Genomic DNA, 21,139 nt, shown 5'->3' with positions numbered 1-21,139 from the left:
TATGATTTTCAGAAAGTATAATATATATAAGGTTTTGTTAACTATATTTGTATTTGCAATGAGATTATCAGGGAGATTATATATGTATATACACATAAATATTTTCAGAAAATTCTCAGGATTTACATAAATGATTTATTTTCAAGAAGATGTTCAGTATATACAGTGATACCTTCTGTCTTGCAGAGAGAATATAAATAATAAAACAGCAAATAGAAAATAAAGTGAAAAATTTACAGCTGAGTTTGCTTAGATTTATAGAATTTAGACAAAGAAAAGATAACTAGACTGCCATGGGGAAGAGAGTTGTCAAGGGCCTAGACCGGGGGGTGGGGTGGTGGTAAATCTATGGTACACGTGCCCCAGTGGACTGTTTGTATCGCCGAAAGTTCTGACAGGTTCGCCATCACTGACTTAGGATCTAAATTGAGGCTTAGCAAGGAAGTTTGAGTTTGATAATTACTGACAGGGTAAAGTGCAGAAAGTAACAGTAGGAAAATATAAAATAGGGAAAATATAGTCCAATAAGTTCCAGCTTCTTGCATATTCAAAACATTTAAGATTAAATATATTTTAGGCAAGAAGCCTTCCACACATTAATATAAGTAGTAAAAACTCAATTGCTCTGTTAGAAAAGTTGGGTTTGAATCCAAACCCTTATTTATTTATAAAGCATATTACTGTGATATTAATTTCTCTTGGCCATGATTGTCTTATATGTAAAATAGTAATTATAATACTCTCAAAAGTTGTTATAATGATTACTTGTGATACTGCTGTTTCAGTTATTATTATTTTTTTGTTTGTTTGTTTTTTGGTACTGGCAATTGAACTCACGACCTTGTGCTTGCCAGGCAGGCGCTGTGCCGCTGAGCTAAAACCCCAGCCCCTGTTTCAGTTATTATGAAACATACATATGTTATGATATTAGTTGTGTTCTATTATCTTTTTTCAAAAGCTCAAATGTGAATTCACAGATTCCTTGTAGTCCGATGCCCTGCTACCCATTACTGGGATCAAATCAGATCTATTGTTGGAACCCTTGAGCACTGGATGTGTGTATGTGCTGATGAGAAATCTCTCACAGCATGGAGTAGTGTGAAATAATGTTGGGTGGCTGAAAAGAGGTCATATGACAGCATTGTAAAAGGTAGACACAGAAATATAGGTTTGATATATGAATACAACTGGAAAGATTTTGGATTCTTGAGTTGAGAGACACCTTAAGGAATTTCTATTTTTAAAATATGTTGGTCTGAGAAGAGCAGATGGAATTAATTGAGAAGATGAAGGGTTACTAGATAGAGAAACATAATTTAGGCATAGAGAGTGGTGGATCTTGACATATAAGAACGGAGAAGAAAAGCTAAACTGAGAAATTATTCTTTAAAAAAGTCATAGTGGTGTGACAGATTGCATATAATATGTGGAGAGGAATGGGGCCAAGACAGTAGCCGAAGCATATGTAGAATTTGGGTCAGATTATTTTTGTTGTACTTTACTATATTCATCCTGACGATGGTAAATGGGTATGTGCACATATTCATAGTTTATTTAGATCCCTCTACAATAATTTGGGGTCCAGATTTTATTTTCCCATAGGGGCAGTCCTGATTTTAAATATAGGCAAAGTTATCTTTTCCTAGGGTTATAGAAAATTTCCATTTCTCATTGATTTCAATGGAAGTTTCATGGTCGTTCCTTCCGGATGTAAGATTGTGGTATGGTAATATTAGTCACTTCTATTAAGGGAAGACAGGATTCTGCTAAAACATGCTACAACGTGCACGTGATTGGTGTCTTGACAGTAAGCAAACGGCTCATTGGATGCTTGGTCCTTAAGAATTTCCCAAAAAAGTCTGTGAAACATACAATTGTAGATGAAATTATTTTCATATAAATACCAACTAAAATTCAATTAACTCTATGTGGAACTCTAAAGATGCCTCCAGTTACATCTTTTACTTCTTTTTGGGGGGAGGTTGCTGAGGATCAAAAGCCTTTCTGCTATTAAACTACACCCCCAGCCAACTTTCCTCCTTTTAAAAAACTCTTACACTGTATCGCACTTGATAGTGTTGGTCCTTTCTCTGCTTTGCTATCCTACCACGCTTGGGGCAAGGAAAAGTAAACAAACTTGCTTTTATTTAAGTTGTTTTAAACTTTGTGTATGTGAGGTATATAATGCTTTAATATAATGCTTTGTGTATGTAAAGTATATAATGCTTAAATATGTAGCATTTTGTAACTTTTGTATTTTCTCTTTATATATCTTACATGGAGAAGTAGGTTTGATTCTGTAAACGTACATACCACTGTTTTTCTCTTATCTTATTTCCTTGGCTAAAATTTTAAATACCACACTGAATGTGAAAGGTAATGATCTCTGAGGATGTAATTCTAAAATTTTCCCAATTATGATTACATCTACTGTAGTAGTATATGTATGCTTTTTATCAAGTGGAGGGAAATCTCTTCCTAATAGACTAAGTTTTATCATAATAGAATTAGTCTTTGTCAAATTTCTGGATACGTAGAGAGGTATCTCGGTTCAGAAACTTTTTTTTTTTTTTTTGCTTTTTGAGACAGGGTCTTTTTATGCAGTTCAGGCTAGCGTTGAGCTCACTTTGTAGCCTAGGCTGGCCTCGAACTCACAACAATCCTCCTGCCTCAGCCTCCCCAGTGCTGAGATTACAGGGGTGCGCCACCACGCCCGGCCAGAAACTCAATCCATTCCATGATTCTGGGGAAGATGGCCGCATTTGTATTTGTGGGGGGAAGATGGCCATGGCTGTGTTCATCACCCGGAGCAGACTTCTCAGATGGACGCAAAATTTTGCCAAATGCGTCAGTTTGTGAGCAGAATTTTTACGAACAGACGTACTCATGAATCAAGGTATTACTACTATACACACGCACATAGATATGTATAGATATACACGTACATATATACAGTATATGATATAACTTTTTTTTTCTCTTTAAATATCAAAAAATTCCTTTTTGGAAACCCCAACTTGGTTACAGAAAATCATTTCATTTATATTCTAGTGGAGTTCTGAGTTATATGGGCCCATAATTTCCCTTTTCTGTAAAATCTTTGTATAGTTTCAGTCTTGTTGTGTTGGTTCACATTTCTATCCCCTTTGTTTGGAAGTATTTGTGCAAAAGTGACATAATATGGTTCCTGAGGATGTGACACTTTTCTCAACAAATCTATCTGGTGAAGATATTTTGCTTGTGAAATGTCTAGCTTATTTTTATTTCTTCAGTAATCATAAGACTATTCAAAACGTTACACCACTTCAGTCAGTTCTACTACATAATATTTTCCTAAAAATGTGTGCAGTTTGCTTAAGCACTCACAATCACAAGCAAATTGCCGCAGTATCTCATCTTTTTAAAATTTTCAATAGCAGGGATTGAACCCTAGACTTCTGAATGGAGCTGCATATTCCAACCCTTTTGATTTTTTTGTTTTAAATTTTGAGACAGGTTCTATAATTTGCTAACTTGCCCAGACTGAGTTTGAGTTTACAATCCTCCTACCTCAGGCTTTCAGAGTACTGGAGTTACAGTCGTGTGTCAATAAATTTCACTTAGCTCGTCTTTATTTTATTGTGGCAAAATATACAAAATTGAAACTCGCCATTTTTCCACATGTACTTAATGATTACATGTTATGGTTTGTGTCTAGATGTCCCCCAAAGCCTCCTGCAGTCACAGGTGGGGCTTTTCAGGGGTGGATGGACGTAGTGTGTGAGACGCTGGGATTAAGAGTGTGAGCTAACTAAATTAGTCCACTCACTGGTTGGCACAGTTCTGAGTGGGTAACGGGAAGGCCCACCCTGGGTGTGAGTGCTGCCTGTCCTGAGGGCCCGTGGTCTGGACAGAATATAAGGAACAGAAAAGGCTGCTGCTGCTGCTTGCTGCTTCTTTACTACCTTGCTGTTTGCTGCCTTCCACTTTCCATGAACTGTTTCTCCTCTGCCATTCCACCCTGCCTTGGAGCTGGCCAACTATGAATGGAAACCACTACAGACTGTGAGCTCTGCAAACCTTTCCTTTAACTTTGGGTGTCAGGTCTGCCGTCTCAGCAATGACGGAAAGTACCTAAGTCAGTACCTTTCAATGTGCAGCCATCACCGCTTTCTCACTTGGGGAATGTAAACTAGTACAACTATTATGGAAATCAGGAGGAGATTTCTCAAAGAACTGAAATTAAAAGTTCCATATGACCACCCATCTCCCTGCTAGGCGTCTTCCCCAAAGAGCTTAAGTCATCATATTACAGCTGTACTTGCATACCGGTGTTTATAGCAGCACAATCGGTAGTAGCTGAATCCCGGAAGCAGCCTGTATACCCATCAGTACACAACTGGATGAGGAAAATGTGGTGTCTATTTATAATGGAATACCACTTGGCTGTAAGGAACGACAAATTCGAGACCTTTGTCGGAAAGTGGATGCACTTGGAAAATATAATATTGAGTGAAATAAATCAGACACACAAGCTTAGGTAGGGCGTGGTATCTCATCTGAGTGAGGAGTGATACAAATAAAATAACAAAAACTTGATGGAAAGGGACAAGGGGAGGGATCTCTTGCAGTAGAGAAGTGGTCCAAAGGACTAGGACAAGGGGTGAGGAGGAGGGGAAGGGAAAATAAGAGAAGAAAGATGTGCCCTGTACATGAGCCTGATAACCCCAATTAATGCGAGCACCGTATGCCATAACACGCGCTAAGACCAATCATGGCGACAAGTCTGAAAAGGGGCCGGGAGCCTGCGGGGGAGGGAGGTCCAGGGAAGGAGACGACAGGATAGAAGCTGTAGCGCGGACCTGCAACCACTCCCTGGTGACTGGGAACTGCGTGAAGCCCAAGCTTGTGCTAAGAAAAGAAGCGGCCGGGGGTCAGGGGGTAGCGCAAAGGCCCTGGACTTACGGCCCAGTACTGCAAAAATAAAGTAAAATGGGATAAAATAAAATAAAATAAAAATAAAATGAAATCTTTCAGCTGTATTTTTTTAGTTTTTAGTGCCCAAGACTTTGCCTCCTGTGCTGTTTGTTCCTATCTTTTTCATTCTGATGCTGTTAATTGCAGTTTTTCCTTAATTTTCTTTTTCTTTTTGTTTTTTTCTGGTACTGGGAATCGAACTCACACCCTTGCGCTTGCCAGGCAGGCGCTGTGCTGCTGAGCTAAATCCTCAGCCCCTTTTCTTAATTTTTTTGTAGATGTTTCCCTCATATTTAATTGTGCTATTGAAAAATCTTATATTAATTGGAATCTTTTTTTTTTCCCTTTCAGACAGGCTCTCACTATATAGTTGATGCTGGTCTCGAACTTCAAATGTAGCCCAGACTGGCCTGTATGTAACTCATGGGGCTCCTCCCGCTCCAGCCTCCCACGTGCTGGAATTGTAGGGCTGTAACACCAGGCCAGGCTCGATTCTTTTCCTTGTAAAAAACTTTTCCCCTGCATTTAGTCTTTGCTATTTTCTCGTATTATGTATTCCTAAATTTCAGGGTAATATGTCCGAGAGTCTGTTCCTATCTTTTTTCTTTCACATTCTAAAGTCCCTGACTTTTAAATCAAACTAAAATAACTAACACAAGATAAAATAAGAATGAGATAACACAATAAGATAACATAAGAAAATACTATAGCCATTTATTTAGTGTTAGTTCTTGGTAATTTAACTTCATTATTTAAATTTTTTTTTTCCTTCCAATTTTATTTTCTGTGCTTCTAAGACTAATCTGTATTTTACTTTTATCATTTAATCTATCCTCCACATTGATTAAGTTTCCTTTTATATGTCCTATTTCTTAGCCTTTTTTTCACTCTTTTGGGAGATTATTTTAATCTGTTATTTTATTTTACTAATTATTTTACTCTTTTATCAATACATTCATTATGCTATTGTTTTGTTCTACAGTATTTTTCTCCACATATTTTATTTTTCATATCTCCTGTTCTTGTCACTGTTGGTCAGTTTTGTCATTGTTATATTTACTTACTGTCAATAAAATTACTACAAATACCTCCCCTTTTTAGGCTAATTTAAGAAACTTGGTTTCATTTACTGTTTTGCTTTTGTTATTTTTTCTGATGTTGCGCATTTTTTACTTTTGAAATAGTCGCTTGCCTCAGATGTTGTACCCTTGTGAGCTCATTTTCTTCAGAAAGTTTTGGCTGCTGTGGATGGAAGGATGCATGCGGAAAAGATGGATACAACGCATTCAGTCTTTCTCACCTCCGTGGTGCAAATGGGGAGAAAATCTAGATGCCAGGAAACCACTGTCAGTCACCCCTCATCTCAAAGCAGTTTTTCAGAGAAGGAATTCATTTTTCTACCACAGAGAAGTGCAGTTTAAGAGATGTATTCTTTATTTGTGGAAAAGATTTTATGATATATTCTTCACTTCATAGCTTTAAAATTTGTGGGGCTGGGGATTTAGCTCAGCGGCAAAAGCGCCTGCCTGGCAAGCGCAAGGTCGTGAGTTCGGTTCCTGGTACCGGAGAAAAAGCAAAAAAAAAAAAAATTTGTTGTTAGTGGTAATGTGTTCATCTATTGTCATGTGAAAGGTTTTTGTCTTACTGAGAAAGCAATCTGCTTTTTAATTAGAATAAATCTTCAAAAACTACCTATCCTGTTGCCTAATATTGTATAAAATAAAGATGTATACTTTACTACCTAAAAAATTTAGACCTCTAACAAAGGCAGATATACATTTGTATTGTAAGCTCTTTTGTATGTATACAGAATTGGTAAATTTGTGCTCACATTGTACTCTTACATGTTTTAATGGAGAAAAGGCACTGTAGATTACATGAAGTATATTACATGCTTTGAAATTGAAACCCAACAGTTTAATGATATTCAAAATGTGATTAGCCATTTACATGAAATGGACTCGTATCTACGGCATAAAATTAAATAGGATATTAATCATTGTGCTTTAGGGCATAAATTAGACAATAACCAAGGTCAGGAAAAGATATAATATAGCTATTGTTAAGCAGTATTAGATTCATTATCAGAATACCTGCCCCATTTATAAGGAATAACGCACTGAGTAGTCAGACCAGGTAACACTGACCCAGAGAGGTGCTCTAGTGAGGAACCCCTCACTTTATTGTTGCGGTGTGTATGGACTGTAGCTCTTTTTCTTCTTCAACATTTCCAAAGTTTGCCACTTCTGCACTGAAATCCATCTGAATTCAACTCTTCAGAGGAAAGATGCCCTTTCGCGAGTTCCTCCCCCCCCACTCCCCGCCTTTTTGTTCAGAGCATCCATTATATTTCTCAAAGGCGCGGTAGAAATGTACAATTCAGGCTGGTGATGCCTCAGCCCTTACCCAACAGGCTTTTTCAGAAAATGATCTTGGAAAATTCGTACTTTTAAAAATGTAGTTAAATGACTCAGGTCTGCTCTCCGGGTTTCCTCCTATTTTTTAATCTGCTACTCTTACACATCATCCTACCAAACTGGTCAACTTTGTCCCCATTTTGCACATGAGAATATTGAAATGGAATCATTATTTGGTTTATATAATGCCCAAGGTCCATAGAATAAAAACATATTTTAGAAGAAAATGAGTCTGTATAAAATAATTGTGAAGAGTCCTAACAGAGTTAATGATAAGGAAACAGTATGTGAAATATATATTATTGTATCATTTGCAGAATAAAATGCTTGTATTTATCTGTTCATATAATTATTCACTAGCTGATTTCAACTGTCTTTTAATTTTTCTTTTGAAATATATGACATGTATTGCATGAACAGTAATGGTTTATTACCCCAGACACTGATTTTGATCTTGAGTTTTTTCTTACTTATTTCCAGTTGAATTTTGTAGTATCAAAAAATTCTCACGCTGAATTGGAGTTTTACAAAACATAGGAATGTGGAATTAGGTTCTCCATGATAATCTTGTTACTGTTATACTTGATTATCTGTATTGTTCCCAGGCCTTGAGGACAGGAATACAGTTACTTCTTATTGAGCTTTTGGGTAGCTGCCCAGAAATGGAATAAAGTTATGTAGAATGGAAATATTTTAATATTTCCAATCCTACATCTTAAATGCAGCTTGTAATGTGATGGATAATTTGACATTTGAACATTATTTAAATGTTTTTCTTGGGAGACCAAATCAATAAGCACGTTTTGGACCATCAGTTGGTGCAATTTTGAATTGTGTATGAAATACTTTAGCTTTTCTGGAAAACTGTTTCCAAGAAGCAGCTCAAGGATCGCAGTGTCACTATCCCCTATGCACTAGAGGCAAAGTAGTTTTAGAGCACTTTTGGTTACCGGCTGAAATATTTATAATAATCTAGAATACTAACTGAGCAATGAAGAAAAAGTGTGCCTTCCAGGAAGGAGAGTTTCTCAACAGTGTAAAACGATTCCTGACTGTGAGTTGCTGGTAGCATTGAGGCTTCCAGGTGTTTGACCACTATATTTAATTTGTGGTATGCAGGAACTTCTCCAGCTTTGCTAAGATGTGCATTGATTTTGTCTGAAAGAAATACTGTTCATTGTATTCATTTATAACCATGTCATATGCTGGTTCAGACTCCCATAATTTTGTAAACATTAATCAGAATTTTCCTTCATGCAAATAGTGATTTCTCTTTTTAGTTAAATACAAATAGCTTTTCTCAGACTACCTTATTCACAAGCATTGTGTAGTGTAATTAGAAGTAGTCAATGCATACTCATCTCGTTTAAAATTAAAATGCTATACATTATCATTATTATTACTGACAAGATGATAAATTTAATTCCTGCAAGTAAAGATATTATGTGAGTAGAAGGTTTAACTGATCTTTTCTTCCTTTTTCCCCTCCAGTTATCAGGAAGTATTTTGGATGTATACAGTGGTGAGCAGGAAATTTCACCAGTTAACATGGGGCTTACAAGTGCTTCCTGTCCAATTAGTCTACCAATGAAAAAAGAAATTACAGGTAATGTTGCTGTTGTAGTTTTACCTTTTAAAATTTTTAGCAACTACCTAAGATATAAGTGATAAGTATTAAGGTGGACAGAATGTTTTAAAAAATATTATCAAAATGAAGGGAGAATTTCAGAAAACAAATCTATCACTTTTTCATGATAACTAGATGGTGGGTTAATATAACTTGCAGTTTGACTGAATTGATTCATTGTTTTAAGAAGGACACATATAGTCTTCAGAGAGATACATAAACATAGCTTTACTTTGCATAAGTCCATTTTTCTATCAGATATTACTATGGTTGCAGAGTGACAATTAATTAGGAAAATTATTCTTTATAGGATTAGATGTAAAGAAAAGTTTATAGTTTTTCCTTTTAAAATTTTTTTTTTGCCGGGAATATAGCTCAGTGGCATAAGCGCCTGCCTGGCAAGTGCAAGGTCCTGAGTTGGATTCCTCGTACCAAAAAAAAAAACAAAAACAAACAAACAAACAAACAAATAAAAACTGGTCAATCTAGAAACCACAAATAGATAAAATTGTTTCACTGATTTCATGATAGACTTGGATTAACCCTCAGTTGAGCAAAATAAACTCGGTTTTCAATAATTCATTTCAAAATTATTACAAATCAAAGGAATTATCAAAGTTTTGTCAAATTCTTCAGTGGTTTGAAGAACTATTTTGCCAAAGTCACACAGTTGATTAGAGTACAACATGAATTCATGAGTTCCTGATTTACTACTCCAGTGTCAGATCTTTTATAAGAATAAAATAAAACGCATTTGAAATTTTTATGACAAGTTTTTAGGTCATAGCTGAAAAACTGCTAGTTAATAGTAACATTTTAAGAAAATACAGTGCATGCCATTCACGGAGCTCGCTAACTCAAAATATGTATGTGGTGAAAGTATGGCCTCTGGATTAGAACTCATGGCTGTAGTTTTAAATAAATACATTTAAATACCATGTATTACTTTATTACCTATTTTTAAAACTACAAATTCTAAGAACTCTGTCGTAATTACCTTTTGTATACAATCACAAGTTAACTCCAAAACATACTCTCCTGAGAGAAACATTTATGATCTCCTCCGGTCTCTATCAGGAGCCCAGAGAGGTCCTAGCAAATTTGTTCCGATATTGAGTTTCTCGGAGGGCTTTTGTCCAGATGCCAGGCAGATGTGCACAGGCTGACACTCCGCAGGTGGCTGGAGAACACGCTCCCAAGGTGGCTCCTCCACAGTTCTTGCGAATTAGTGCTGCTTGTGGACCAGCGGCCTTGGTTCTGAACTGTGAGGGCCTCTCCGTGTCATTTACGTGTCCTGAAGATATGAAAACTGTTCAACCAAGAGGTACCAAAGTGGAAGCTGAAAATCCCCACTGTGACCTTACCCTGGAAGCCACAGTCCTCGTTTCCACAACAGGGTGTTCATTTCATGGCTCAGCCTCATTCCTTTTTGGAAAGAACTGCCGAGGGTATGGACGCCAGGAGATGAGGGGTCTCGGCCGCCGTAACAGTTGATGAGCCCAAACTCAACCACTTAGCACAAAGGCGGTGTAGCAGGTGGGAGGGAGGGGGGCATTACTTGATGGGAATACCTATGAAATGTAGTTAGTTCCAACTCATGGGGTGTGGAAATCATAACTATTTATGAAGATTTTAGGTCAGAATAATTTCTTTCTGAATCTCAAAAGTCTGAAAATAACAATGGCAATGACTGAATAATTTAATACTTTCTGTGTGTCACGCCTCTTTTATAATCATCACAGTGACAATCAGGTGGGTATTTTATATTCATTTTACAGATGGACAGCCTGAGACAGAGAAATCTGGTAATTGATCACAGCTACTACCTGAATAGCCAGAAAACAAATCCAGTTTTTCCTACCCCAGAGTCTAAAGGCTTTGCCATTGCCTTTTACTAAAGAGTTTCTCGTTCCAAATTTCCAAATATTTGCATGAAAACCATTATTGCACCATTTTGGAGCAAGTGATCTTGTATTTTCACCTAGCACTTCTGAATCATTTTGCCTGGAAATTTTCTTAGAGTAAAACTAAGCACTGTTTCAATTATTTTTCTTCTGATCAGAAACCGACACCAGAGCGTTGGCAAAAGAGAGGCAGAAAAAGGACAATCACAATCTCAGTGAGTATATTTTTCTGTTTTTCCAAATGAAACCAGTACAGCAGGGAATGCACCGAGATGAAATGTTATGGTCTCTTATTATCGCGCCATAAGTACTTAGAGATGGCCCAAGCTGCTAGCGCAAGCCGTTTTGGAAACCGCAACCCATGGGAATGTTCAGCATCACAAAGACAGGTATATATCTTCCACAAAGCAAAGCGTCTCTCCTTGACCACTGGTCCTCCAGGAGGCTGCGTTTGACCGAGATGAGTGCATGTGGTGACACCTGAACTGCGCTGTGAGCCAGTGATTCAAAGCTGTAAAGAGAAAAAGTGACTTGAGAAGTCATGTTAATAGCGTGCCATTGTAACAGTCAGAGACACAAGCCCAGGCTCTCGCTCTTCTGTGTCAGTTTGCTCCTCCCCTCCTAGTGATACTTTATCTGAAAGGCGTTTCCCGTGTTGTGATGTGGAATTCCACCTCTGGGAAAAAGGCTTGCCATGCTTGCCTCTGGGTCAGTTCGACTCTGATAACAGGTCACCTGAGATGGGAAATGTGAAGTAATTAGCAGCAGGGCTGGCCTTTAGAGTGCTTGGTTGGGTCTTAAGTGTGTGACTCTCTCAGGAGAGTGTGACTGACTGAGAAAGCAGGGTCTTTGTTCTAAAAGCCAAATCAAAAACTGGGGGAAGAGTAAAACAGAAGCAAAATAAATAAAATGTCAACCTCCTGAATGAATCAGTAACTTCCTGCCTGCCATGAGCAGAAACTGACTCTGAATGTAGCTGTGACTGCAGTGCCTTTGCATAACGCACCTCGCAGAGTGATGAGTGCTGGCTGACTGGGTGGTCCTGAGGCGGGGAGGACACACGGGTTTCTAACAGGCCTCGGGGAAATGATTTGACTTCCATAGACCTCAATCATGGAGCAGAAAACTTTGGTCCAGATTTTGGACAAGTTGCCTGTGACTGGGGAGAGCTCATGGTTGGTGGAAGGAATTGGTGCACCTTGAGGGATGATCGCTGTAAATCTGCTAATTCTTGCTGTCTTTCCCCTTCTTTCCTCTGCTTGCAGCTTAGACAATAAGTCATCTATTGTAGGGTATTGTAGGTGTCTGGTATGTACCTTAACTGAAGTGTTGTCTAATCTGGATTGTCTTGCTAAATGATCTCCCTTTTGAGGGAAAAATCAACATGAAAAGCTATCATAAGTGTTAAGTATAATGAATTTAGAAGTTTTTGAAAACATAGATCTTGTGAGAGCATGCAGAAGTACAAAGCAGGTCCCACTTACTGGATGGATAAATATGTAAGAGGTATAAATTAAACTAAACCGTGCTAAATTACATATGGCCCGTCCTTCTTAGAAGACTTCACAAGGTTAGTAGTGAATTTAGAGTCCTCAGGTTGCCCGGCTTCTGGGTGGGAATGTCAGGGCAGGGCAGTGCCACTCTCGGCTTGCAGATTACTCTCTTTCTCTCCTCAGTGTCTATTCCAGTCTGTGCTGCCAGTGGCCTCATACGTGAGTGTGAACACCTCGGCCTGTACGCTTAGGCTGCATACACATTTCTGCAAATACCTGCCCTTTAGTGTCTTCCTGCCTTCCTGTGAGCAAGCCTGGGGCCGTGATTCTCTCTTGGGAGACAAGGCAGTATGTCAGACACCTGACACTCACTGAGTACTTACTACATACATGAAAGTGCTGTGGTGTGAATGTATGAGTGTACAGCAAGGACAGGGTCTACATAAGAACCTTCTTCAGCATTTCTCAAACCATCGAGCCTGTACACAGAGGGTCAGAATCACCTGGGCGTTTGTCAGAAAGGCTTATGACTAACCATCACCGCAGATGTGCTAAAATCAGAATCTCTAGATGTGGGATATAGATTTTTTATTTATTTATTTTTTTCTGGTACGAGGATTCGAACTCACAACCTTATGCTTGCCGGGCAGGCTCTGTGCCGCTGAGCTAAATCCCCAGCCCCAATGTGAAGTATAGATCTATTTAACAGTCCTTCCCTGTGTGTCTGAAACATGCCAAAGTTTAAAAACTGCTAATCTATAGATTATTGAAAACTTTAAACCAGAAAGATAAGCAGATAGTCTAATCAACATACATTTATTTAGCACCGCCTGTGTAGACCAAACTCTCTGGAGATACAAAAGTGAGGAAGGGGCGACACCTTCCCTCAAGGTGGTAGTGTATAATTGGGCACAACACCTGTAATGTGCTAAACACGGAGGAGAACACATGAAAGAGTAAAGCATGCGGTATGATCTTAAAATGTTATAGTCCTGATGGACTGACAAAGTATAGCTGTATGAAACGACAAACAGAATAAACATGCTATATATGTACACCTGCACATGTATTTATCAGTGTAAGTGTAGCAATCAAAAGAATGGAGAACGTTGTTTTGAGACTGAGACAAAATATTTTTAAGTATTGTAACTCACATAGTCATAATTTTAATATTGCAATTTTTGTTTTTAGAGTAACATTGTTATGGTTTAGATCTAAAATGTCCCCCAGTGCACTCAGGCTTTCAGACATGTGGCTTTTCAATCGTGAAGACTCTTATTTCATCATTGATAAATTCATACTTCTATGGAATTTTTGGGAGGTGGCAGAAACTTAGATGAGGTCCAGTTGAAGGGTGTGAGTCATGGCAGCATGAACTCAGGGACTACAGTTTCCATATCTTGTGCCAGGCCTGCTCCTCTCTGCATCACTGTGTCTGCCTCTGTCTCCATCTCTGTCTCTGTCTCCATCTCTCTGTCTCTCCCTCCTTCCCTGTAGCTTTCCCCCACCATGTCCTTCACAGGGACATTTCTTGCTAAGGGCTGAAAAGCAAGCTAACCATGGACCGAAACCTCTAAAACCTTAAGCCTAAATAAACCTTTCCTCCTTTAAGCTGATTGTCTCAGGTATTTTGCTAGCATTGCAAAGCTGACTAACACAAACATACTTTTTAATTGTTATTTTATAATTAAGGAATTCTTTTTTTTTTTACTAAATGGAAATATTTTTGTGCATTGGTTTAAAAGACTATTAAGAAAGTTTATAGCTGACAAAAGCTGAACTGAAATTTAATGAGAGTAATCAATAATATTTCTTCTCTAATAGTTGAAAGAAGAAGAAGGTATAATATTAATTACCGAATCAAGGAGCTTGGCACTCTTATTCCAAAGTCTAATGATCCGTGAGTTCAAAGTCATTTCTGTAATAACGTTACGGTTTCAATACCCCCAAAAATGGGTGGGAGGGAAGAGGGAAGGAAGCAGCCAATGATTAGGAACCTAAGTGGCTCATGACAAAGATAAGTCTATTGTTGGTCTCACTGGAAAGATCTGTCCCAGGGCAATAGTAAGCAAGCATCAAGGCTATTCCTAGAGTTGTTCCTCCGAGCACAGAAAATAAGTAAGTAATTTCTCTTCAATTCGTAGTGGGTTTATTTTATAGTAACAACATAGGGAAATTTAGCGGTACTGCCAACAGCTATTTATAATGTTAACTGGGATCCTTCAGTTGTGATTGTGATATTTCCTGCAATCTAAGATTATGTGAACTTGAAAATAGAGCTGTCGAATTTTCAGTGCTCCCCAAATTCTGGAGAATTACAAATATGTAATAAATAGGATTATGAATTGATGTCAATCAGGTTTTTGTGGCAAATACACACAGTCAAGCGCTTTGAGGCTGTAAATCTCAGGAACTAGTTAATTAATCACAGTGTCCACTTAGAGTGCTGAATATTTATACCAAAACATGAAAACATGGGCTGTGACATTATTAAGGATTTGGGAAAGATCTCTCCAAATACTGGCAACTGTTCATTATCCAACAATAATGTTTAATGAGAATTGAGAATGCTTTTCCCCTAAATCCAGCTGTTCTGATTAACTTAGACAATTAAGTAATATGTGATAGAACAGAGTGTAACATCCTCATAAGCATATGGTAAGAGCACCTAGCACAGGATGGCAGAAGGGTGCAGGATGGAAAATCTGAGTAGCTCAGTCCTGGCTTCAGCTCTTTTAGTCATCATTCAAATCTTTTAAAGTATCTAAGCGGAGGACTCTTCATTCACTGAACATAATACAAACCTTCCCTATAAAATGGATTTTTAGAAATATAAAATCAACAGTGTATATGAAAATACAAATGATAAGGATTTAATGAGGGGTTGTATTACTGTACATTTTTATAGAAGCTTTGATTATCTAAACGTACCTTTCTAGCTTAAGTCATTGTCGGGTACAGGCAACGACAAACTTTTCCTGTAAACAGCCAGAGTGCAGCTGTCCCAGCTTCGTGGCCCAAACCGTCTCTGTTACAGTTATTTAACCCCAAAAGCAGCCAGACAATGTGTAGCGAAGCAGCACGACTGTATCCAGTTTATTGACAGCAATAGACTATGGGCTACCGTTTGGCCACTCCTGGTGTAGAATATGGAAAATCAGCTTATCACAGAATCATATCTGAAAAAGCATAATCAGAGAAGCTTCACCGTGCACATTCTTGTTCAGTTTTTCTTCTGCATGGATCTCAGAAAGGAGGGCTTTTACTTGTTGGAGCTCTATCGTGTTATATATGGGCAAATCCCGTTTATTACCATCTGTTGGAAATATATTAATTAGATGTTAAGTACATCTATATGTACATCAATCTGCAGAACATAGGTAGAGAAAGTTACTGAAGTGTGATGTTCCGAATGTCTAAATATTAATTGCATGCTGATATATTTTATTCTTGGTGGGTGTGATCGTGCTTGCTACTGCAGTGTCCCTCAGGGTTCAGCAACAAGAATACCATGGTGGAGCCTAGAATTAGCATCTTAAAACAGACTTGACCTAAGAAGTAGGGTCTAGGTGCACTGACCTAAAATTTAAACATCTATTGTATAGCATTATTCTGCATTCGCTTGTCAAATTTTTAGATGCTACCGTGGATAATCTAAAAGATTCAGGAAAAAAATACTAGGAAAAGTATATGGGGATAATAGAACAAAGGCAAGTTTCAGTTTGAACGCAGGAAGAGGAAGAAATAGCATCGCTATATTATGCAATGGTGAAACTAATGAAAAGTGGACCTGAAAATTAAGAATGATCAGATAAGATTTCAGTTGGACTTATAAGAAATTTCAGATTAATATGTTGAGTGGCTTTTACAACCATTAAAATGACTGAGAACAGTTCTTTAAAAAATAATAAAATACACATCAGCTTATAAAACCTTCTACTATGAAGTTTTTCAAATTATGTGCCATTAATGGATCATGAAATCAACCAAATGGATCATGAAACCAACCCAATGGAACAGATTCAGCATTTTTAAACAACAATGGGTAGCACTGAAGATATCAGAGTATTGCATATTACACACAGGAGAATATTCATACCTCATGAAAACTTTGTTGCAGTTTTAGGGGCTAAGAACGCACAGAATTACAGTATAAAACATGCTTCTTATGACAGATGCGTTTGAACAGGGAAGAAAGGCACAGGTTTGCAGACAAAGCACTGAACTGAGCGAGGCAACCCACGTTTACCTTATAAACACCATATGTTCTGGGGCGAGTGGTAGGAACCGTGGAGCGGTTCAACTCTGAGGACCTTTCCAGTTCATGATTGAACAGACTTTGGGGCAAGAAGTCAAAGCTAATAGCTGAATACGCTGAATTCATTGAAGCTGACATTTTTATTTTTCAAAAACATTTCAAAAACAGAAATCTGTACATCTTTACAGGTCAATATGGGGGATTTAGAAAGGAAAATAAAGAACAAAGGTAGGTTGAGCTAGTTATAGTTTAGATATTGTTTTCTACATTTTTTAATTGAAAAGGTAAGGTGTTTGAATGGGCATATGGTAAAGATGACAACAAGCTATGCATTTTCCACAGTTTTACCTGTTGGCACGTCTACTGCAATTTACACATTGCTCTTACTGGCTTTGAGCCTAAATTCAGTTAAACTGGTAACCGGCCCCTCCTTTAAAGAGAATTATTTTACAGAGAATGAAAGGCCAATATCCACATCCTTTCCTCAGCCATGAGTTTGTGAGTTTTCAGTGTTTATAGAGTAACATCATATTATTTTTTAATATTGTTAATGCTAAGTTCCTGGAAATTATCTTGGGAGAGAGGGAAAATCTGCCTAATATATGAAAAAACCCCTAAAATATTCCAAGAAGACAATCTCATATTTTTGGATGGTTTTGAAATAGACTGAATTTTTGAAAACTTAGTACAAATGGCATCAGGAGAGAGGGAAGATGTTACGTGTTTTCTGTAACTCTTGTGAAGGTCTGTTTTAGATCCAAGTGAACAGTACTCTAAACTTCGAAACTGGCTGGGTTATCCTTTTCATCTCAGTCCTCCTACTTCAGGTTTTTCTCTCACGAGGAGAAACGAGGGGCTGGGCAGCGGCAAAGCGCCTGCCTGGCAAGCGCAAGGTCGTGAGTTCGGTTCCCGGTACCGGAGAAAAACAAACAAACAAACAAAAAAAGAGAGAGAAACGAAACAAAGTCAAGAGTCCATAAGGCTACTGCTGCTGCTTAATCTTAGCTTGCAAGGCCGCTACGTCTCTGTCGTAGGTGCTTTCATACCCATCCCAACGTGAGACACGTCCCTGTGAGCACAGTAAGACCAAGAGCCACTTCAGGCCTAGAAAACTGATAAAGCATTTTCAAACCTAACAAAAACATGAACGGTGGTTCTGTGCATGTTAGTAGCATGTGTCTTTCCCAGAACCTAATCAACATTTTTCCTGGACGTAGGAGAATGGGCACTCTTTTAGTTTGGTGCCGTTACTGACCTTGTTAGCTGACCTGCGCTTCCAATGAGACATTCAGATCAGATATTTCATAAGTTCTGATTTCCTACTTATAACACTTAATAAATGCATTTTAAGTTCAATATATTCTCTGTAGACCACAAAACCAAACATATAAATATATATATATGTAATATATTTTACATAGATCAATGTAAACTAAAATTATAATTTGGAAAATATATAATTCCCCTACATGTTTACTCTATGCTGTATTCAACACATCTCATGACTCTAATTTGAAATTTCTACCAGGTTATTTAACCACTCTTACTAATGTTTAGTTATCAGTTTGGACTTATTTTCAACACAGACTGACAGTTCTCATACAACAAACATTCTTTCATGTGTATTTTTAGATATTAGATTCAGTAGCCTGTTCCACAATTCCATCTCTATAATTTCTTCTGTATCAAGTGGTGTAGTAAAATATTTTTGTGTGCTATAACCTAAAAGGTTATCCAGTTTTGTTTTAATTGTCGTTGCCTACCTTAGACTTATTTTAAATAAATATCCACATCCAGCTTTTTTTTTTAAACTATTGGTGCTGTTTGTGTAGAAGAGTTGGTCAAAGCGATGCTACCAAACTGATGTGTTTTACAGTCATTCAGGATCACCATTCAGGAATTTATTTTTTTTTTCTTAGAAACAAAAGCAACTTTATTAGGAAGTAGGTCTAAGGATTGATACATTTGAAATAATATTTAAAAATTTAGGCCTAAGTCATCAGTAATGTACATTTCCTAGTTCATTAATGCAGAAATACGGCACATAGATTTTAATCTTGGAGTTAATAATAAAAGCAATTTTCAGTAAAAATATAAAAACTGTAATGGTAGAATCATGATATTGCATTTAGCTCTCTCACAAAAAGTCACTTTATTACTTTCTTTTGACACTTATTTTCATTCTGGGATTAATTTTACTATATAAGGGCTTCTTAACTATTCTATTAAAATTTCTATTCAGAAGCAATAATATCTAAGAGTGAATAATAGTCATGTAAATCATTATTTCATATTAATGTAAAAGATTTTGTACATCCTTATGAATTCTGCTGACACGCACGATTGTGAGGAGGTTATCTCTCCATTCTACAGCGATGCGCGCTGGAACAAAGGCACCATTTTGAAAGCGTCGGTGGAGTACATCAAGTGGCTGCAGAAGGAGCGGCAGCGGGCCCGAGAGCTGGAGCACAGGCAGAAGGCGTTAGAGCAGGCTAACAAGCGACTTCTGCTCCGGATTCAGGTTTTTATAAGAACGTTGCCAGGGCCAGGGGAGCCAAGGGATGACTTACTTAGCATTAGTTTTGCTCATTGGTGCAACTTTTTTCCTTAGTAACGATTAATTTTTCTACTGAAAAATAATTCTGCTGCCTTTTAAAAGTTCACTAGTTGGGTTGTTTCGATAGGTTTTGATTGAAAATTCAGGATCAGGATGACTTAACTGAATGAAGAGAACTGGTTACAAAGTGCAGAAAATAAAGCTCATTTCATAAATACACACGATACTATCTTGCCCCCGAAACCCCCGTATCAAGTAGACTATTTGTTTGTCTAGGTGATACTGGACACTAAATTCTTCATTCTCTTTCATTTGAGTAATATTGCTATGGATTTCATTGCTGAAGGCACATCATACCAGTTTACATTAAGTCACTTCACATCTGTTCAAACAACACAAAATAGGAAAGTATGGGCTTTTATTACTTTCGTTTTTAATGTGAGCATGCTCATAGCCGGGTAGAGCATTTGCTCTGTTTCCATGAAATGGCCCAGAATTATGGTGAGAAATTATCGGGAAGAATAAATGGAAGAGTTTCCACTGTTTCCAAATGGCTATCGTGTAGTCTGAGCCAGTATGGGACTGTAATATGTCATGAATTCCTTTACAGAACAATTAGAAGAGAATTTTAAAAACTATGGGTAATTTTCTCTGAGTCACTCAACACCAAGTTCTATTATCTGCAAAGAATACTTATAATTTGTACTACTCTTCACTTTGCTGTTAAGATTTTGGTTCTACTTCTGGTTTACTTTCTCAAGTTATGTCCGCTTTCCAAGGCATCATTTAATGATTGTTGTTTGAAATTGCAGGAACTAGAAATTCAGGCTCGTGCCCACGGCCTGCCATCCCTGGCTTCCCTTGGCACGGTTGATTTAGGTGCCCACCGCACCAAACAGCAGACTCCTGAGCAGAATTCGGTAGACTATTGCCGCCAGCTGACTCTTTCCCGGGAGCCGAGCCCCAAGCTCTGTGATCAAGCCATGGCCTTCTCTGACCCCCTGTCACACTTCACAGATTTATCGTTTAGTGCTGCTCTGAAAGAGGAGCAAAGATTGGAAGGCTTGCTGCTGAACGACACGGTGTCCCCGTTTGGAACAGATCCGCTGCTGTCTGCTGCTTCCCCTGCAGTTTCTAAATCCAGCAGTAGGAGAAGCAGCGTTAGCTCAGAGGATGGCGATGAATCATAAGGTGTCAAAGGCTCATTCGTCAACGAGGAAGCAGTGCTGTACTGGTGCCACTCAACTACGTTTTGTGTTTTATATATTGCTTTGGCTTCGTTTCCCTTACAAGACTATGTTGTTCACAAAACGCTCATTAGAAGCAGCAGAAGAACTCACAGGAAGAAGAAAAATGGTGTTGAAGAGTTACGGAGGGCTAAGTTTGATGTTTTCCTCTTTTTCTACAGAGTCCATGTCTACATTTTGTTTTTCTGGACAGAGGTGCAGCGTATGAAGTGTCTCTATCGGTGTTTCTAATGAAACCATGTGATAGCTCATAGCGGAGCACCCTGTAAGATAAAGCTGCTTGAACCATATGTTTCTCTTTGTCACTCATGTCTGTATTCTGCTATTCACCTCCTACCACACGAGTTTTTCAAGAATCAAGATCAGCAGATATGGTGGTCATTGCCTTTTTCCATTGTCTGATGGACATATCCAAAGTTTAAGTCTTAAAGAGGAAATAATTAAAAAATAGATTATCTGTCATTTGTAATTGAAATGTGAATCTATCATAAACAGGATTTATTTACAATAGAACACAGAAAATTTATAAAAACATTGGTTACTAAAATTGGATTCAAATTCCTTTATTCAGATTAGTTATACTAATTGTAAAATCATCCTGGCATATTTATCTCTATATTTTATTCAGAATTACAAGCAAGAATAATTTCTTCCAGAAAATGGTCTACATTTATCATTTC

At 37.8% G+C, this 21,139-nt stretch overlaps 1 protein-coding gene across 4 annotated transcripts in view; it reads left to right on the top strand.

The window, feature by feature from the left end:
• Positions 1-20,749, top strand: part of Tfec (transcription factor EC) — a 61,503-nt gene extending 40,754 nt beyond the window's left edge. For all 4 annotated transcript variants that reach the window (XM_005388113.2, XM_013516081.1, XM_013516082.1 and 1 more), the window contains 5 exons: positions 8,865-8,979; positions 11,063-11,119; positions 14,222-14,297; positions 19,029-19,176; positions 20,025-20,749. In XM_005388113.2, the coding sequence (XP_005388170.1) occupies positions 8,865-8,979; positions 11,063-11,119; positions 14,222-14,297; positions 19,029-19,176; positions 20,025-20,402 (774 nt within the window). In that variant the 3' untranslated portion in view covers positions 20,403-20,749. The remainder of the gene's footprint in view (positions 1-8,864; positions 8,980-11,062; positions 11,120-14,221; positions 14,298-19,028; positions 19,177-20,024) is intronic.
• The last annotated feature ends 390 nt before the right edge of the window (positions 20,750-21,139 follow it).

The sequence above is a fragment of the Chinchilla lanigera genome, unplaced genomic scaffold, assembly GCF_000276665.1.
Source record: "Chinchilla lanigera isolate Chin_1 unplaced genomic scaffold, ChiLan1.0 scaffold00031, whole genome shotgun sequence".
Taxonomy (NCBI): domain Eukaryota; kingdom Metazoa; phylum Chordata; class Mammalia; order Rodentia; family Chinchillidae; genus Chinchilla; species Chinchilla lanigera.
Note: the sequence above shows the minus strand (reverse complement) of the source record. Positions and strands in the feature narration are given on the sequence as shown.